Source organism: Oncorhynchus tshawytscha, linkage group LG28 (genome assembly GCF_018296145.1).
Source record: "Oncorhynchus tshawytscha isolate Ot180627B linkage group LG28, Otsh_v2.0, whole genome shotgun sequence".
In the NCBI taxonomy this organism is placed as follows: Eukaryota; Metazoa; Chordata; class Actinopteri; order Salmoniformes; family Salmonidae; genus Oncorhynchus; species Oncorhynchus tshawytscha.
This window is the reverse complement of record NC_056456.1, coordinates 5,516,774-5,534,488: the sequence shown is the minus strand read 5'-3', so window position 1 is coordinate 5,534,488 and position 17,715 is coordinate 5,516,774. Positions and strand designations below refer to the sequence as shown.

The 17,715-nt window shown below is 41.0% G+C and overlaps 1 protein-coding gene across 1 annotated transcript; it reads left to right on the top strand.

The window, feature by feature from the left end:
• The first annotated feature begins 2,054 nt into the window (after positions 1–2,054).
• LOC112226550 (ras-related protein Rap-2b) lies at positions 2,055–5,451 on the top strand. The gene has a single exon (XM_024390941.2). The coding sequence runs from the start codon at positions 2,375–2,377 to the stop codon at positions 2,921–2,923; it is 549 nt and encodes a 182-aa protein (XP_024246709.1). The 5' UTR covers positions 2,055–2,374; the 3' UTR covers positions 2,924–5,451.
• The last annotated feature ends 12,264 nt before the right edge of the window (positions 5,452–17,715 follow it).

Below are 17,715 nucleotides of genomic sequence, written 5' to 3'. Positions count from 1 at the left end.
CAAGTTATGCTTCCCATTGTGTTTAATTTCTCATGGTTATAACAACATTGCAACATCTGCATTCTTTTTAAGAAAAATAGTGTAGGTTTTCGCATGGAATAATATAACTCTTGAAGCTCACATTAGGCCTAGAGCCTGCACAAGTGCCTAGGACAATGTGGTAAAGTACTGTTATTCCATATAAATAAAATAAAAATTGCTTGCTCGCCTCACTTTTCTAGGGGGAAAATCCGTTAAATAGTGAATACATTTTGTCTGTCCTAACCATACTATTTGTGACAAATTTAGTATGTTTATTGGTCATAGTATGGATATAGTTAGTATGCCAAAAGTTCCCGAATGTCATACATTTGCCAAAATGCAAAGTATACAAGCAGTGGACACTATTTCCTTGCTTTTGCGGCCCATAATGCAATACTTCAGAAAATGGGCGTGGCTTTAAAACATTTTCAGATTTGAAGAAAGTGGCAGAAAATTTGCAGCCAAAGTCCGACGAGAGCGGATACATATTTATTGCTTGAACAATGTAATAAAGTAATGCCTTTTCAAATTAGTTACGTTACACGTTATGTTGTCTGACAATTTGTTAGCTACGCTAGCCTTACGAACCGCATAGCATATTATTACAGCAGTTGCTTGTATGTACCGGTATGTTTGCTAGCTACAGTCCTAAGTTAACGTAAACTCACCCCATTCCGTACAAATGTGCGCAACCGCAACATTCAAACGAGGCTACAAAGAAAATGAATGGGACTGTAGCGACTGTGTTGACTTCAAAATCGGGGGTGTGAACTGCGTTTCTATTCAAACGTTGATCGACATGGTAATGGCTCTATAGTATTGGAGAAAAGTTGAAAAAAATTGACCCTCTGTTACATCGTGACGTGTCATGTCGTAACGTACAGCACGCATAAAGCAACTATTTCTGTCTTACAATCTCTCTCCACCAGGTGTAGCACTTCTCTCATCCTTTAGAAACAAGAAATGGACAGTGACGGGGGTAAGGGGGGGATAACTAGTCATTTTTTGCGCAATCAATGCATGTGATCATGACTCTCAAAGCTGCTGTTTACTTCTGAAGATCACTTTAGCACCCCCCGAAAAACCCGATTCAAATTCGACACGAACCTTCGAATAGGTATGTAATGACACATTATATAAACTCTTTATAGTCTTTCATTTAAATTTTAGAGGCGAAAAGGTGATAAGTTGGACAGATCGAGTGAAAAAAAGCAATTTTCCCACACAACATCTCTCCTTCTCACTATCACGCATTAGTTTCGCTTCCCCACCTGCCATTTTTAAAAAGACCCGACGGAGCTCATTTCCTTGTTGAATTATGCAGAAACTGGCAGCGTGGGGTCATGTAATTGATTCTGTTGGAAAGGGGAGAATTTGTGCTTTACAAAGGTATTGACATCACAGTTGATCTGGAAGTATTACGTTTTTGGGGAGCTAAAAATAAGGTCAATTGTACAGACCAAGGCGATGTACAAAAGTGAGTGAGTTTACTAGTTGGCTAGTAATACATCGAACTTGCCAGTCAGTATATTATATGCTATCTAACTAACTACTCAGCGTTTAATGACTTGATTATTCACGTCATTCTCAGCTAAGCGGTCAAGTTGTTCGTTCTCAATGGACATTGTTAATGAAGTCATAAGATGTCTAGCTAGCAATTTGTTAGCTATGCTAACAAGCTAGCAAGAAGTTACATATCTCAACTTCCAGTAGACAGGCGAAGCACTAGTACACTCAACTGAAATGATACGGTTTGCTTACAATATACTAAAATTAACTAATAATATGTAGTATATACTCTTGTATGTAGTATACAGAATGTTAGTATGGGTATTCGAACAGCTGATGTCTCAAATTTGCAGGGTGGTGAACACATTCTCACGTCAGGTTTTTTTTTGTTAACTGGCGCACGCACATTTTGGGGGTATATTTTGTATGCAAGCACGGTTTATAAATGAGGCCCCAGGTGACTAATATTTGCGTAGACTAATGTTTTGGGTGACTGCCCCTTTAAGAAATCACAGAACTAAGCCTTGGTTCGTGACGTTGGTTGTCTTGCGTTGAGAAATTGTGTGCAGGAAACGCCAGCCATAGAAGAGATCACGCTTTTTAACACCGTGGCACGGTACAAACAACGGAAATGTGCAACGCGTTATATTATTAATGTTCGGAAACGGCCGCTCTCTTCGGATTCTTACCAGGACCTTCGGAGACGACCCTCGAAAGCGTTTCCGCCGAGGGATTTGACAACTCCCACCCTCGAAAGAGCTGCCTTTCTGCGGTCTGAAAACATCGGGTCGGCCAGCGGGTGGGTAGAGGATTCGTGGAGAGGGGCTGTCTGTTTTCCGAAGCCATGAGGGAGTATAAAGTGGTCGTGTTGGGCTCGGGCGGCGTGGGTAAATCTGCATTGACTGTCCAGTTTGTGACGGGATCCTTCATTGAGAAATACGACCCCACAATAGAGGATTTTTACCGAAAGGAGATCGAGGTGGACTCGTCTCCCTCTGTTCTGGAGATACTGGACACGGCGGGGACCGAACAGTTCGCCTCCATGCGAGACCTGTACATCAAAAACGGGCAGGGGTTTATTTTGGTCTACAGTCTGGTCAACCAGCAGAGCTTCCAAGACATCAAGGCGTTGAGGGATCAAATCATCCGAGTGAAAAGATACGAGCGAGTGCCCATGGTATTGGTTGGAAATAAAGTGGACTTGGAAGGCGAGAGAGAGGTCTCTTCCGGGGAAGGCAAGGTGCTGGCTCAGGAGTGGAATTGTCCGTTTATGGAAACTTCTGCCAAAAATAAAGGCTTGGTCGACGAACTGTTCGCAGAAATCGTGAGACAGATGAACTATTCCTCTTTACCCAGCGGTGGAAATCGCTGTTGTTCTTGTGTTCTTTTCTAAAAAAAAACATCTAAGTTTGCAACTGTGATAGTTATCTAGCCAAGTAAAACTCATTAAAAAAACAAGGCCTGTTTTGATAACCTGTTGATAACAAAATTATACGGCCTCTTTTTGATAATGCGACCGTCAGTATTATTGGAAAGTTATTTGCACACAACAATCGACGATGACAACAATTTATATTGAAATAGCCTAAAAAGTGTTTACATGACAAAGTACTTGAATGTTTGAGATTTAACAAAAAAAAATATCACACAGCTTTGTAATTGACACTTTTTCTGGAAACGTGCCTAACTGGGAATGTCTTATTGTAAAAACCTAAGAGACGCTTTTTGTTCTGGAACTTTGGTGGGGTTTGATTACTGTTGAGTTGTACTTTTTCATGGTTTCTGGGCGGGTCCTTCTGGCCTGGAGAGGGATTAGAGGATTAGTCCCTTTGCTGAACAGGGATTGGTCACTTTTTGTGTGGATTCTGATGGGCTCAAGGACCCCCCTTCCTCCTCCTCCATGCAAAAGCTCATGTTTGGATTTTTAGTGTCAAATAAACCCCAAACTCTGAATATGCACTGGTCACTGGAACTAGTTTAAACCTGAGCAACTAATTTAAAATGACTAAACATAACACATAGTCTAAACATGAAGAAATTGTGTTTTACCTGCAGAGAAAAAGTCCTATTAAGATGTGTTGTCAGGCCATGGAGTGTTGTGGCTTTTTTTGTGTTTTTCTTCAGGATTTGGTAACGTTGGATTTAACTTCCCCTGCCCATCTCACTCTTCAATGTGCACAAACAAGGTCCTTACTGATGTGACATGGGGGGGGGGACAGGACCCCATGTCAAGTGCCTTCCTAAGAAATACACCTGTGTCTGTATGTGCCAAACAAGGAGCCCTACAATCACAACAGTACTTTACAGTTTCATTTTCATTTCAGTTGGGCTCATAGTGAAAGAGGCTTACTTCCAGGTTCTTCCGTTTGATTTCAATCACTTTTTGACCTCACTCCTTTTTGATTAGAACTCAACTTTACGTGCACATTTGCCCATGGAAGAGGTGGTCAGAAGGTGACATTTTGGAACTGAAAGCCAAAAGATTCAGGAGATAGAGGTGTTCAAAGTTGACCAGTTTAGCATAACCCAACATACCATGAGACATAATTTCTTCATCACTGGGAAATACAAATGGTTGAGTTTGTAATTTAAAAGCTTAACAGGCTTGTCAAACTATTAAAAAAACAAAAACATTTTAATGTCAATTATCTAAAACGTGTAAAATCCAATTGACATATTCTGAGGTATATGTGTTGTGCCCGCCATTAGTTGAGACACAGCATACTCTTAAATACAGGTTGGGTGCCATTTGAATCTTTAGAAATAGTTCCATTCTATGAATTATATCCCTTCAGACCAGTGGAATTTAGCTGGTGGTACACCATTGAAATTAACATTTTTACTTACACACAGATGGCCACCGGTCCACTCACCGTTGAATGTCAACTTAAATGGGAATGTCTATTTTGTATATGCTATGATTTCAATAGGTGTCACATGGACTATTGACAGTGTAATGTCAAACAACTGATATTCTAATTCAAGTCAACATTTTTTGAAATGTGGACAAATCATCTTTGTGGTACCATTTGAATGCTGAAATTTCTGTTATTCCCATTTTAATACATTTAGCCAAAACATAACACCCACCCTGTATTCAAGAGCATGCTGTGTCTAAACCAATGGCAGGCACAATACAAACACCTCACATTATGTAAAATAGGGTCTATGCTAGTACAAAGGACACTGCCCTGTGTAGGGTGTCGGCTTTCGGATGGGACGTTAAACGAGTGTCCTGACTCTCTGAGGTCATTAAAGATCCCATGGCACTTATCGTAAGAGTAGGGGTGTTAACCCCGGTGTCCTGGCTAAAATTCCTAATCTGGCCGTCAAACCATCATGGTCACCTAATAATCCCCAGTTTACAATTGGCTCATTCATAAAATAAATAAAATATTTTTAAAAATGCGAAAATGTTGAAGTTGTGTTTTTAGATAATTGAAGTTAAAATATTTTTTTTGAAAGACAGAAATTAAGAAATTATTAAATAGTTTGACAACCCTGTTTGTAAGATTTAAAATGTTGTTAAACCCAGCTGTTTATATTTTCCAGTGATGAAGGCATGGTGTTCAAATCAAAAAGGTGTACAGTCAAAAAGTGATTTGAAATAAAATGTAATGGCCCTTTTTGTCTTTTTCAATGAGGAAGTTGAGGTGTAGATGGAATAACAGTCATTTCAGTGCAAAGTTTGAGCTCTTTTTTTCCCCCCACACTGGTATTCCTTCACTGAGAGTATGAGCCCAAACAGCTTTATGTTGTGGGTTCAGCAAAAAGTAAGCCATGTTTGTTTTTATCTTAGAAATAGTTTCTTTCTGAAATGTGAATTCCTGATTTCAATTGTAATTTTGACCCCAGACAAGCCTTTTACCACCCACTTGTCTGGATTGAACAACTTTTAATACAAAAGGCATTTTATGTAAAGGTTTGGTGTGTACTCTTCATTCTGTTGGTGTGGTTGTGTGAATGCTTGTGCACATGCTACACTTGAACATGTGGGGTGTAATCATTAGTGCGAACAGTTGCATTTTTCAATGAAAACAAGTTTTTATTGGACAAATTCAGGTAGGTCCCTCCCTGTTTCGTTCCTATGGCATCCGTTTAAAGAAACATTTTGCAACAGAATTGGCGTAAAGAATACGCCTGTGGTCATTGGCATTAGGCATTGTATTTCTGATTTACTTTTGCCATACCTCAGTGCTAGGCCTGACTCTTAACAGACCTCTCCTTTTTCAACCCTCCACAAACCTCAACAAATAACTTAATTTCCACCCTATTTCATAAACATGTTGATCTCTTTAAATTGCTCTGACACATGAATTGCTCTTTGCTTTGTCAATGGTTGAACATAAACAATATTTTTCTGTGGTATAGTCAACCTATTCAGTAGGCTTTTTCTTCCCTCCAGCTTTTTGAGTAGAGGGCAGGCTGGGTGTTCAGTTGGAGGGCTTGTTGGTTAGGGGTACTTCCCTCTTCCCGCCACATGTTTTCTGGGTAGAGGGAGTCAGGAGGGCGCAGAGGGTACTTTCTGTGTCTGGAGCCAGGCCGAATCAGCAGCAAACAGACAGACGTTTGTGACACTGTGTGTGTTAGAGAGAGATGGAGGGACGAGTACTGGGAAACACTCAGCAGAGAGGGTGAAATCAGATGTGTGGGGGTGTTTGTGTTTGAAAGAAGCAGAGAGACTGATTTTCTGGGAAGTGCCAAGCCCAAGTGTTTGGGTATGTGTATGTCCATAAAGTGAACAGTCAAAGCTTTATCATGCTGAGTGGTTGGAGGCAAGACATTCCATAAATTAAGGTAGATGTAGCATAGTCATGGCGGAGGAAGGGAGAGAAGCTGAACTGTGGTGAAATGGAGAAGGAATTGAAAGATTATATCCTCAATACTACCAATGTGTGCATGCGTGTATACTTTATGGTTATTGAGTTGTGTGTGTGTATACATATCAGAGACATTTATTTATCTTGGTCTGAGAGTCCTTTAGGTGCCTTTTGGTAAACTCCAAGCGTGCTATCATGTGTCTTTTACTGTCAACTGTGGTGCCTTTCCAAACCATATCCAATCAATTGAATTTACCAAAGGTGGACTCCAATCAAGATATAAAAATATCTCAAGGATAAATAAAAACCTGTTTTCACATTGCCATTTTGGGGTATTATGTGTAGATTGAGGGAAAACATGTATTTAATACGTTTTAGAATAAGGCTTTAAATGTAACAAAATGTGGAGAAAGGGAAGGGGTCTGAACACTTTCCGAATGCTCTATATTTCCGGGTCAGGCCATCTTTTAACATCCATCTGAGCAGAAAACATAAGGAACCGGTTGTAGATCACAGTCATGTCAGACAAAATGTAGAAAACACCGTAGATGATAAGACACAGTAGATGTCACACTCACAGATGCACATGTTGATAAAGGTGATGTAGTTAATGAAGATGACCAAGGGGCATTCTTGAGTAACTTGGCCTTGTTTTACCTGAAGATGCAAGCCCAAATGCTGTTGCCAGCCAGTACAATACAGTCCACAGTAGAGTTCCAGGAGGTCCACAATTGTGGAATGAAAAGTGTGCTCTCAAAACAAGTGAAGCAGGGACAATACAAGAAGTTGTCTATGCTTAACTTGTATGACAGTGAGATAAAGCAAATAATTGACGGAGTATCACAAGAAGATCTGCTTACAGAACAGAGGCATTTTTTAAATTTTTACTTGAGCTATGTTGAGCCCACTCAGATTTACCTTGGTTCTGATGCTAGTGGCAAGGAATGTTTCTGTCAATTCATCCCCATCAAAGAGACACTGAAATCTCTCCTGGGACAGTCAAATCAAAATGTTATTTGTCACATGCGCCGAATACAACAGGTGTTGTAGACACAATGAAGTGCTTACTTAACCAACAATGTGCAGTTCTAAGAAAAATAAGTGTTAAGTAAACCTTTTTTTTTAAAAATACCAAATAATTAACCAGCAGCAGTAAAATAATTGTAGCGAGGCTATATACAGAGGGTACCGGTACAGAGTCAATGTGTGGGGGCACAGGCTGGTCAAGGTAATTGAGGTAATATGTACATGTAGGTAGATTTAAAGTGACAGAGATTAGCAGCAATGTAAAAGAGGGAGGGGGGGGTGTAAATAGTCTGGGTAGCCATTTGATTAGCTGTTCAGGAGTCTTATGGCTTTGGGGTAGAAGCTGTTAAGAAGCCTTTTGGAGCTAGACTTGGCGCTCCAAATAACGCTTGCCGTGCTATAGCAGAGAGAACAGTCTATGACTAGGGTGGCTGGAGTCTGACAATTTTTAGGGCCTTCCTCTGATGTGGACACTAAGGAACTTGAAGCTCTCAACCTGCTCCACTACAGCCCCGTCGATGAGAATGGGGGCGTGCTCGGTCCTCCTTATCCTATAGTCCACAATCATCTCATCTCAACTATGAAAGACCGTTACAAACAGGCAAAAATGCATGTCTCTGTTGGCAATGTTTTAGAGGATGTGACAAATGAAAAAACTGCATAGGAAAAAGTACTGTTACAAGAGTCCCCCTCATCATTGTCTATCATTCTCTACCAGGATGTATTTGAAGTGACAAATCCTCTAGGCTCAGGTATAATAAAAACTCAAAATCCTGGCGGTATACATAACACTGGGTGAGATTCTGCCCAACAGTCAATCATCAATCGATCCCATGCAATTGGTATTGGTACCACTGGTCAAGACATAATTCAAGGGATCAAGTTCGATTCTGTATTTAACACTGAAGCACTTCCATGTGTGTAAAGGGCTTCCTCATTGTCTAAGTCACAATTTATTTAACCAGCTTCATGAGGTAGTCACCTGGAATGCATTTCAATTAACAGGTGTGCCTTGTTAAAAGTTAATTTGTAGAATTTCTTTCCTTAATGGGTTTGAGCAGAAAATAGCCCTATTTGGTAAAAGACCAGGTCCATATTATGGCAAGAACAGCTCAAATAAGCAAAGAGAAACAACAGTCCATCATTACTTTAAGACATAAAGGTTAGCCAATACGGAAAATGCCAAGAACTTTGAAAGTTTCTTCAAGTGCAGTCGCAAAAACCATCAAGCTCTAAGATGAAACTGGCTCTCATGAGGACCATCACAGGAAAGGAAGATCCAGAGTTACCTCTGCTTACCAGCCTCAGAGATTGCAGCCCAGATAAATGCTTCACATAGTTCAAGTAACAGACGCATCTCAACATCATTTGTTCATAGGAGATGGTTGAATTGCTGCAAAGAACCCACGACTAAAGGATACCAATAATATGAAGAGACTTGCTTGGGCCAAGAAACACGAGCAATGAACATTAGATCGGTGGAAATGTGTCCTTTGGTCTGATGAGTACAAATGACATTTTTTGTCCCAACCACTGTGTCTTTGTGAGATGCAGAGTAGATGAGCGGATGATTTACGCATGTGTGGTTCCCACCATGAAGCATGGAGGAGCAGGTGTGATGTGTGGGGGTGCTTGCTGGTGACACTGTAGGTAATTTATTTAGAATTGGAGTTGGTCCCCTCTTTGCTTCTATAACAGCCTCCACTCTTCTGGGAAGGCTTGTCACTAGATGCTGCTCCTAGACGTTTGCACTTAAAAAATAACAGCACTTACAGTTGACCGGTGCAGCTCTAGCAGGGCAGAAATTTGACAAACTGACTTGTTGGAAAGATGACATCCTATGACGGTGGCACGCTGAAAGTCACTGAGCTCTCCCTTAACATTAGCAAGACAAAGGAGCTGATCGTGGACTACAGGGCCGGACACGCCCCCATGCACATCGACGGGACTGTAGTGGAGCGGGTCGAGAGCTTCAAGTTCCTTGGTGTTCACATCACCAACAAACTATCATGGTCCAAACATACCAAGACAGGCATGAAGATGGCACGACAATGCCTATTCCCCCTCAGGAGACTGAAAGGATTTGGCATGGGTTCTCAGATCCTGAAACAGTTCTACAGCTGCACCACTGAGAGCATCACCACCTGGTATTACAACTGCTCGGCATCTGACTGTAAGGCGCTGCAGAGAGTAGTGCGTACGGCCCAGTAAATCACTGGGGCCAAGCTTCCTGCCATCCAGGACCTCTACAGTCGTGGCCAAAAGTTGAGAATGACCCAAATATTAATTTTCACAAAGTCTGCTACCTCAGTTTGTATGATGGCAATTTGCATATACTCCAGAATGTTATGAAGAGTGATCAGATGAATTGCAATTAATTGCAAAGTCCCTCTTTGCCATGCAAATGAATTGAATCCCCCAAAATTATTTCCACTGTATTTCAGCCCTGCCACAAAAGGACCAGCTGACATCATGTCAGTGATTCTTTCGTTAACACAGGTGTGAGTGTTGATGAGGACAAGGCTGGAGATCACTCTGTCATGCTGATTGAGTTCGAATAACAGACTGGAAGCTTCAAAAGCAGGGCGGTGCTTGGGATCATTGTTCTTCCTCTGTCATGCATGGTTACCTGCAAGGAAACACGTGCCGTCGTCATTGCTTTGCACAAAAAGGGCTTCACAGGCAAAGATATTGCTGCCAGTAAGATTGCACCTAAATCAACCATTTATTGAATCATCAAGAACTTCAAGGAGAGTGGTTCAATTGTTGTGAAGAAGGCTTCAGGGCGCCCAAGAAAGTCCAGCAAGCGCCAGGACCGTCTCCTAAAGTTGATTCAGCTGCGGGATCGGGGCACCACCAGTACAGCGCTTGCTCAGGAATGGCAGCAGGCAGGTGTGAGTGCATCTGCACGCACAGTGAGGCGAAGACTTTTGGGGGGTGGCCTGGTGTCAAGAAGGGCAGCAAAGAAGCCTCTTTTCTCCAGGAAAAACATCAGGGACAGACTGATATTCTGCAAAAGGTACAGGGGTAAAGTCATTTTCTCTGATGAATCCCCTTTCAGATTGTTTGGGGCATCCGGAAAAAAGCTTGTCCAGAGAAGACAAGGTGAGCGCTACCATCAGTGCTGTGTCATGTCAACAGTAAAGCATCCTGAGACCATTCATTTGTGGGGTTGCTTCTCAGCCAAGGGAGTGGGCTCACTCACAATTTTGCCTAACACAGCCATGAATAAAGAATGGTACCAACACATCCTCCGAGAGCAACTTCTCCCAACCATCCAGGAACAGTTTGGTGACAAACAATGCCTTTTCCAGCATGATGGAGCACCTTGCCATAAGGCAAAAGTGGTAACTAAGTGGCCCGGGGAACAAAACATTGATATTTTGGGACCATGGCCAGGAAACTCCCCAGACCTTATTCCCATTGAGAACTTGTGGTCAATCCGGAAGAGGCGGGTGGACAAACAAAAACCCATAAATTCTGACAAACTCCAAGCATTGATTATGCAAGAATGGGCTGCCATCAGTCAGGATGTGGCCCAGAAGTTAATTGACAGCATACCTTGGTGGATTTCAGAGGTCTTGAAAAAGAAGGGTCAACACTCAACTTCATTTAATTGTCAATAAAAGCCTTTGACACTTATGAAATGCTTGTAATTATACTTCAGTATTCCATAGTAACATCTGACAAAAATATTTAAAGACACTGAGGCAGCAGACTTTGTGAAAATTAATATTTGCGTCATTCTCAAAAGTTTTGGCCACTACTGTATGCTAGGCGGTGTCAGAGAAAGGCCCAAAAAATTGTCAAAGACACCAGTCACCAGTTCTCTCTGCCACCGCACGGCAATCGGTACCGGGGTGCCAAGTATAGGTCCAAAAGGCTCCTTAACAGCTTCTACCCCCAAGCCATAAGATTGCAGAACAATTCATCAAATGGCCACCCAGACTATTTGCATTGACCCCCCTTTGTTTTTACACTGCTGCTACTCGCTGTTTATTATCTATACATAGTCACTTTACCCCTACCTACATGTACAAGTTACCTCAATTACCTCGACTACCCTGTACCCCAGCACATTGACTTGGTACCAGTACCCCCTGTATATAGCCTCGTTATTGTTATCTTATTGTGTTACTTTTTTGACTTCAGTTTATTTAGTAAATATATTCTTAACTCTAGTTTCTTAACTGCACTGTTGGTTAAGAGCTTGTCAGTAAACATTTCACAGTAAGGTTTAAGCCTGTTGTATACAGGGCATGTGACGAATAACATTGGATTTGATTTCGAGCTTGATTTGTCAGTTGTCACCTGCCTTTTTACCCAATGAGTAATAGCAATCTCTCCCTCTTTCTATTTCCATGTTTGTGCTAGTATCAGAGCTAAGGAGGACCGGTTTCAAAGATCAGGGTTATAATCTGCATGCCACCGAAACTAATTCGCACGTCCTTGTTTGCATCTCTCATTCTCTCAGAGATCCTGCCACACGGGCTGGGTCAGCAGATGCTCAGCTAGCGCCATCTCGGAGCCTGTGTTGGCTTGCGGTGGCATGCCTCTCTGGCTCCAGTCTAGCCTTGCTCGCTCCTATCTATCCATCCATCCCTCTCTTTCTGCCCCACTCTCTCTCGATTTCTCTCTTGTTTCTCTCTTAAAGCCAGGCAGGCAAGCAATTGTTGTTACAGGTCTGTAAATATTTCTCCCTGTTCGACTGTTTGTTTTCCTATTTTTCGATGATCTGTTTTGATCGTTTTTTCTTACATAGTTCAGTATTTTCAAGAATGACCTACTCTGATGTTTTGGTTTGTGTATGGTGAAGTACATTAATGCAGATTTTTTTTTTGTCAATGTCCTTATCACTTATCTCTCTCTCTCTCTCTCTCTCACTCTCTTTCTTAACTGGAGTTGTAAATTTGCTCTTTTGAAATGTTGTTCTTTGTGGTTAAAGTGCAATTCATGTGAAATTAATGTTATAAATTTGAATATATATACAGTTGAAGTCAGAAGTTCACATACACTTAGGTTGGAGTCATTAAAACTAGTTTTTCAACCACTCCACATATTTCTTGATAACAAACTATAGATTTGACAAGTCAGTTAGGAAATCTACTTTGTGCATGACACAAATCATTTTTCCAACAATTGTTTACAGACAGATTATTTCACTGTATCAGAATTCCAGTGGGTCAGAAGTTTACATACACTAAGTTGACTGCCTTTAAACAGCTTGGAAAATTCCAGAAAATGATGTCATGGCTTTAGAAGCTTCTGATAGGTTAATTGACATCATTTGAGTCAATTGTGGTGTACCTAATTGTACAAGGTGTACCTGTGGATGTATTTCAAGGCCTACCTTCAAACTCAGTGCCTCTTTGCTCGACATCATGGGAAAATCAAAAGAAATCAGTCAAGACCTCAGAAAAAAAGTGTAGACCTCCACAAGTCTGGTTCATCCTTGGGAGCAATTTCCAAATTCCTGAAGGTACCACGTTCACCTGTACAAACAATAGAACGCAAGTATAAACACCATGGGACCACGCAGCCGTCATACCGGAAGGAAGGAGACGCTTTCTGTCTCCTAGAGATGAACATACTTTTGTGCAAAAAGTGCATAAAAATCCCAGAACAGCAAAGGACCTTGTGAAGATGCTGGAGGAAACAGGTAACAGAGAAACGAGTCCTATATCGACATAACCTGAAAGGCCGCTCAGCAAGGAAGAAGCCACTACTCCAAAACCGCCATAAAAAAGCCAGACTATGGTTTGCAACTGCACATGGGGACAAAGGTCGTACTTTTTGTAGTAATGTCCTCTGGCCTGATGAAAGAAAAATATAACTGTTTGGTCATAATGACCATCGTTATGTTTGGAGAAAAAAGGGGAAGGCTTGCAAGCCGAAGAACACCATCGAAACTGTGAAGAACGGGGGTGTCACGATCGTCGTAAAAAGGAGACCAAAGCGCAGCATAATTAGAATTCATTCTTCTTTTAATGAATGAAGAATAAGAAGAACAGTTAAACAAAAACAACAAAACGACCGTGACGCTATGACAACGAGTGCAGACACAAACAACTACACATAGACAATAACCCACGAAATACCCAAAGAAGATGGCTGCCTAAATATGGTTCCCAATCAGAGACAATGATACACACCTGCCTCTAATTGAGAACCAATCTAGGCAACCATAGACATATATAAACACCTAGATAGTAAACAACCCCAAAAACCTACAAAACCCCTAGACAGTACAAAAACACATACATCACCCATGTCACACCCTGACCTAACCATTACAATAAAGAAAACAAAGAATACTAAGGTCAGGGCATGACAGGGGGTGGCAGAATCATGTTGTGGGGGTGCTTTGCTGCAGGAGGAACTGGTGCACTTCACAAAATAGATGGCATCATGAGGCAGGAAAATTATGTGGATATATTGAAGCAAAATCTCAAGACATCAGTCAGGAAGTTAAAGCTTCCAAAATGGACAATGACCCCAAGCATACTTCCAAAGTTGTTGCAAAATGGCTTAAGGACAAAGTCAAGATATTGGAGTGGCCATCACAAAGTCCTGAACTCAATGCTATAGAAAATGTGTGGGCAGAACTGAAAGAGCATGTCCAAGCAAGGAGGCCTACAAATCTGACTCAGTTATACCAGCTCTGTCAGGAGGAATGGGCCAAAATTCACCCAGCTTATTGTGGGAAGCTTGTTGGAAGCTTGTGGAAGACTATCTGAAACTTTTGACCTAAGTTAAACCATTTAAATTCAATGCTACCAAATACTAATTGAGTGTATGTAAACTTCTGACCCACTGGGAATGTGATGAAAGAAATAAAAGCTGAAATAAATCATTCTCTCTACTATTATTCTGACATTTCACATTCTTAAAATAAAGTGGTGATCCTAACTGACCTGAGACAGGGAAATCTTTAAAAACTGAGTTTAAATGTATTTGATTAAATGAATTGTGAAAAACTGAGTTTAAATGTATTTGGCTAAGGTGTGTGCAAACTTCCGACTTCAATATATATATATATATATATATATATATATATATATATATATATATTAGTACCAGTCAAAAGTTTTGACACACTTACTCATTCTAGGGTTTTTCTTTATTTTGAATATTTTCTACCTTGTAGAAAAGTAGTGAAGACATCAAAATGATGAAATAACACATATGGAATCATGTAGCAACCAAAAAAGTGTTGAACAAATCATTACATTTTAATATTTTTTATTCTTCAAAGTAGCCACCCTTTGCCTTGATGACAGCTTTACACATTGGCATTCTCTCGACCAGCTTCATGAGGTCAAGAAGGCCAAGAAACACGAGCAATGCACATTAGACCGGTGAGCATCTGTCATTTGGTCTGATGAGTCCAAATTTTAGATTTTTGGATCCAATCACCGTATCCTTGTGATACGCGGAGTATGTGAACGGATCATCTCTGCATGTGTGGTTCCCACCGTGAAGCATGGAGGAGGAGGTGTGATGGTGTGGGGGTGTTTTGCTGGTGACACTGTTGGTGATTTATTTAGAATTCAAGGCACACTTAACCAGCATGGCTAGTGCAGCATTCTGCATGATACGCCATCCCATCTGGTTTTCCCTTAGTAGGACAATCATTTGTTGTTCAACAGGAGAGTGACCCAAAACACACCTCCTGGCTGTGTAAGGGCTATTTGACCAAGAAGGAGAGTGATGGAGTGCTACATCAGATGACCTGGCCTGTTTACAATCACCCGACCTCAACCCAATTGAGATGGTTTGGGATGAGTTGGACCGCTGAGTGAGGGAAAGCAGCCAACAGGTGCTCTAAAATGTATTAAATTAAAAATGTTTCTCATCAATCTACACACAATACCCCATAATGACGAAGTGAAAATATCATAATTTTTTTGTTGCAAATTTATTATAATAATTACAATATTTTATTTAGATAAATATTTAGACCCTTTGCTATAAGACTCAAAATTGCGTTCAGGTACATCCTGTTTCCATTGATCATCCTTGAGATGTTTCTACAACTTGATTGGAGTTGTCGTGGAATATTCTAATCACGTGAGAGAGACTGTCATTTCTTCAAACAATCATCTTTATTCAATAATTATTGAATAATCGAATCACCTTTTTTCGATTAATTGTAATAATGAGGATGGTCGAAGAGTATTGGATCGAGAGTCTAACCTTTACAAACAATGCTGGTCCTTATATAGCGGATACTAAAAATGCTTCGTCACAGTTGGTTCCACCCCTCCTGGCACAATAAGCCACTTTGGGTTCATCCTGTGGTCATCTGTCTTTGGTGTTGTTTCCCAGATGCAAGAATGATTAGACACAATAAGTGTTTTGTTCTATTCCTCCAGGCTCTCTCTATCTTGGTTACACCCACCACATCTTATCTATGGAATGCCAGCTGTAGGTCTTTAGGCTCCTCTCAGTTCACATAGACACAGATGAGAAGGTACTCAAAGCTATTCGATGCTTAAACAGTATTATAACATCATCTTGTCATTTTGCTCTCACAGAGTTCACCTGTGGTAAATTCAATTGATTGGACATCATTTAGAAAGGCACACACCTGTCTATATAAGGTCCCCTCAGTTGACAGTGCATGTCAGAGCACAAACCAAGCCATGAGGTCAAGTTTTGTCAAGAAGTTTGAAACATCCAAGACTCTTTCTAGAGCTGGCTGCCTGGCCAAACTGAGCACTCGGGGGAGAAGGGCCTTGGTCAGGGAGGTGACCAAAAATCCGATGGTTGCTCTGACAGAGCTCCAGAGTTCCTCTGTGGAGATGAGAGAACCTTCCAGAAGGAAAAAAATGTCTGCAGCACTCCACCAATCAGGCCTTTTGGGTAGAGTGACCAGCTGGAAGCCACTCCTCAGTAAAAAGGCACATGACAGCCTGCTTAGAGTTTGCCAAAAGGCACCCAAAGGATGCTCATAACATGAGAAACAAGATTCTCTGGTCTGATGAAACCATGATTGAACTCTTTGGACTGAATGCCAAGCGTCACATCTGGAGGAAACCTGGCACCATCCCTATGGTGAAGCATGGTGGTGGCAGCATTATGCTGTGGAGATGTTTTTCAGCTGCAAGGACTGGGAGACTAGTCAGGATTGAGGGAGAATGAACAGAGCAAAGCGCAGAGAGATCCTTGATGAAAACCTGCTCCAGAGCGCTCAGGACCTCAGACTGGGGCAAAGGTTGCCCTTCCAACAGGACAATGACCCTAAGTATACAGCCAAGACAACGCAGGAGTGGCTTTGGGACAAGTCTTTAAATGTCTTGAGTGGCCCTGCCAGAGTCCGGACTTGAACCTGATTCCACATCTCTGGAGACACCTGTAAATAGCTGTGCAGCGACGCTGCCCATCCAAGCTTCAGAGGATCTGCAGAGAAGAATGGGAGGAAATCCCCAAATAGAGGTGTGCCAAGCTTGTAGCCTCTTACCCAAGACTCGAGGCTGTAATCGCAGCCAAAGGTGCTTTGACAAAGTATTGAGTAAGGGTGTGATTACCTATGTAATTGTGATTTCAATTTTTATTTTTTATAAATGTGCAAAATAATTATGGGTTATTGTGTGTAGATTGATGAGGAAAAAACAAATTAATCAATTTTAGAATAAGGCTGTAACGTAACAAAATGTGGAAAGAGTCAAAGGGTCTGAATAATTTCCGAATGCTCTGCAGATGTACACGTATTGTTTCTTACAATATTACATTTCAGGGATCTGTCTTCTAAAGACAACCTGCAATGCTGTTTAGTACTGTAAAATAATTGTACATTACGTTAGTTATGTCCCTGTAAACTTACAGCATTATGCTGGCTCCACAGTTGCCAGCTTAATACTGTAATTTTGCTTGACTGCAGAGATGCTGTAATATAGTTTACAGTACTATTTTCCTTACTGTAGTACATATTGAGCCATATTACAGCATCCTTGCTGTAAATTTGCAGACTCAGCTATCTGAAATTACATGATCAATTGATGTTTACTGATCATGAAAGCATGTATTGCTGTATGGCCTGACTCTAATAGCGAGCTAAATGTGCACAATTGTTTTGCTTGGAATAATCTGAAATTTGTAGTTCTGACTATGCTCTTCAAGAGGTGATATTACAACCAAATGTATAACATTTCTTTAACAATCCCTTACACTGCACGTAGTTGTCTATGGTTTTAGCGAAGCTGGGGGTCTCCTTGCACCCCATCAGCCAAATTGAACACTCTGCAACATATTGTATATTGTACAGTATACTGTAGTATTTACTGTAGTGTTTTTTGTTTTATATTTACTAAAGTTTTTTATAATTTTTGACAGAAGT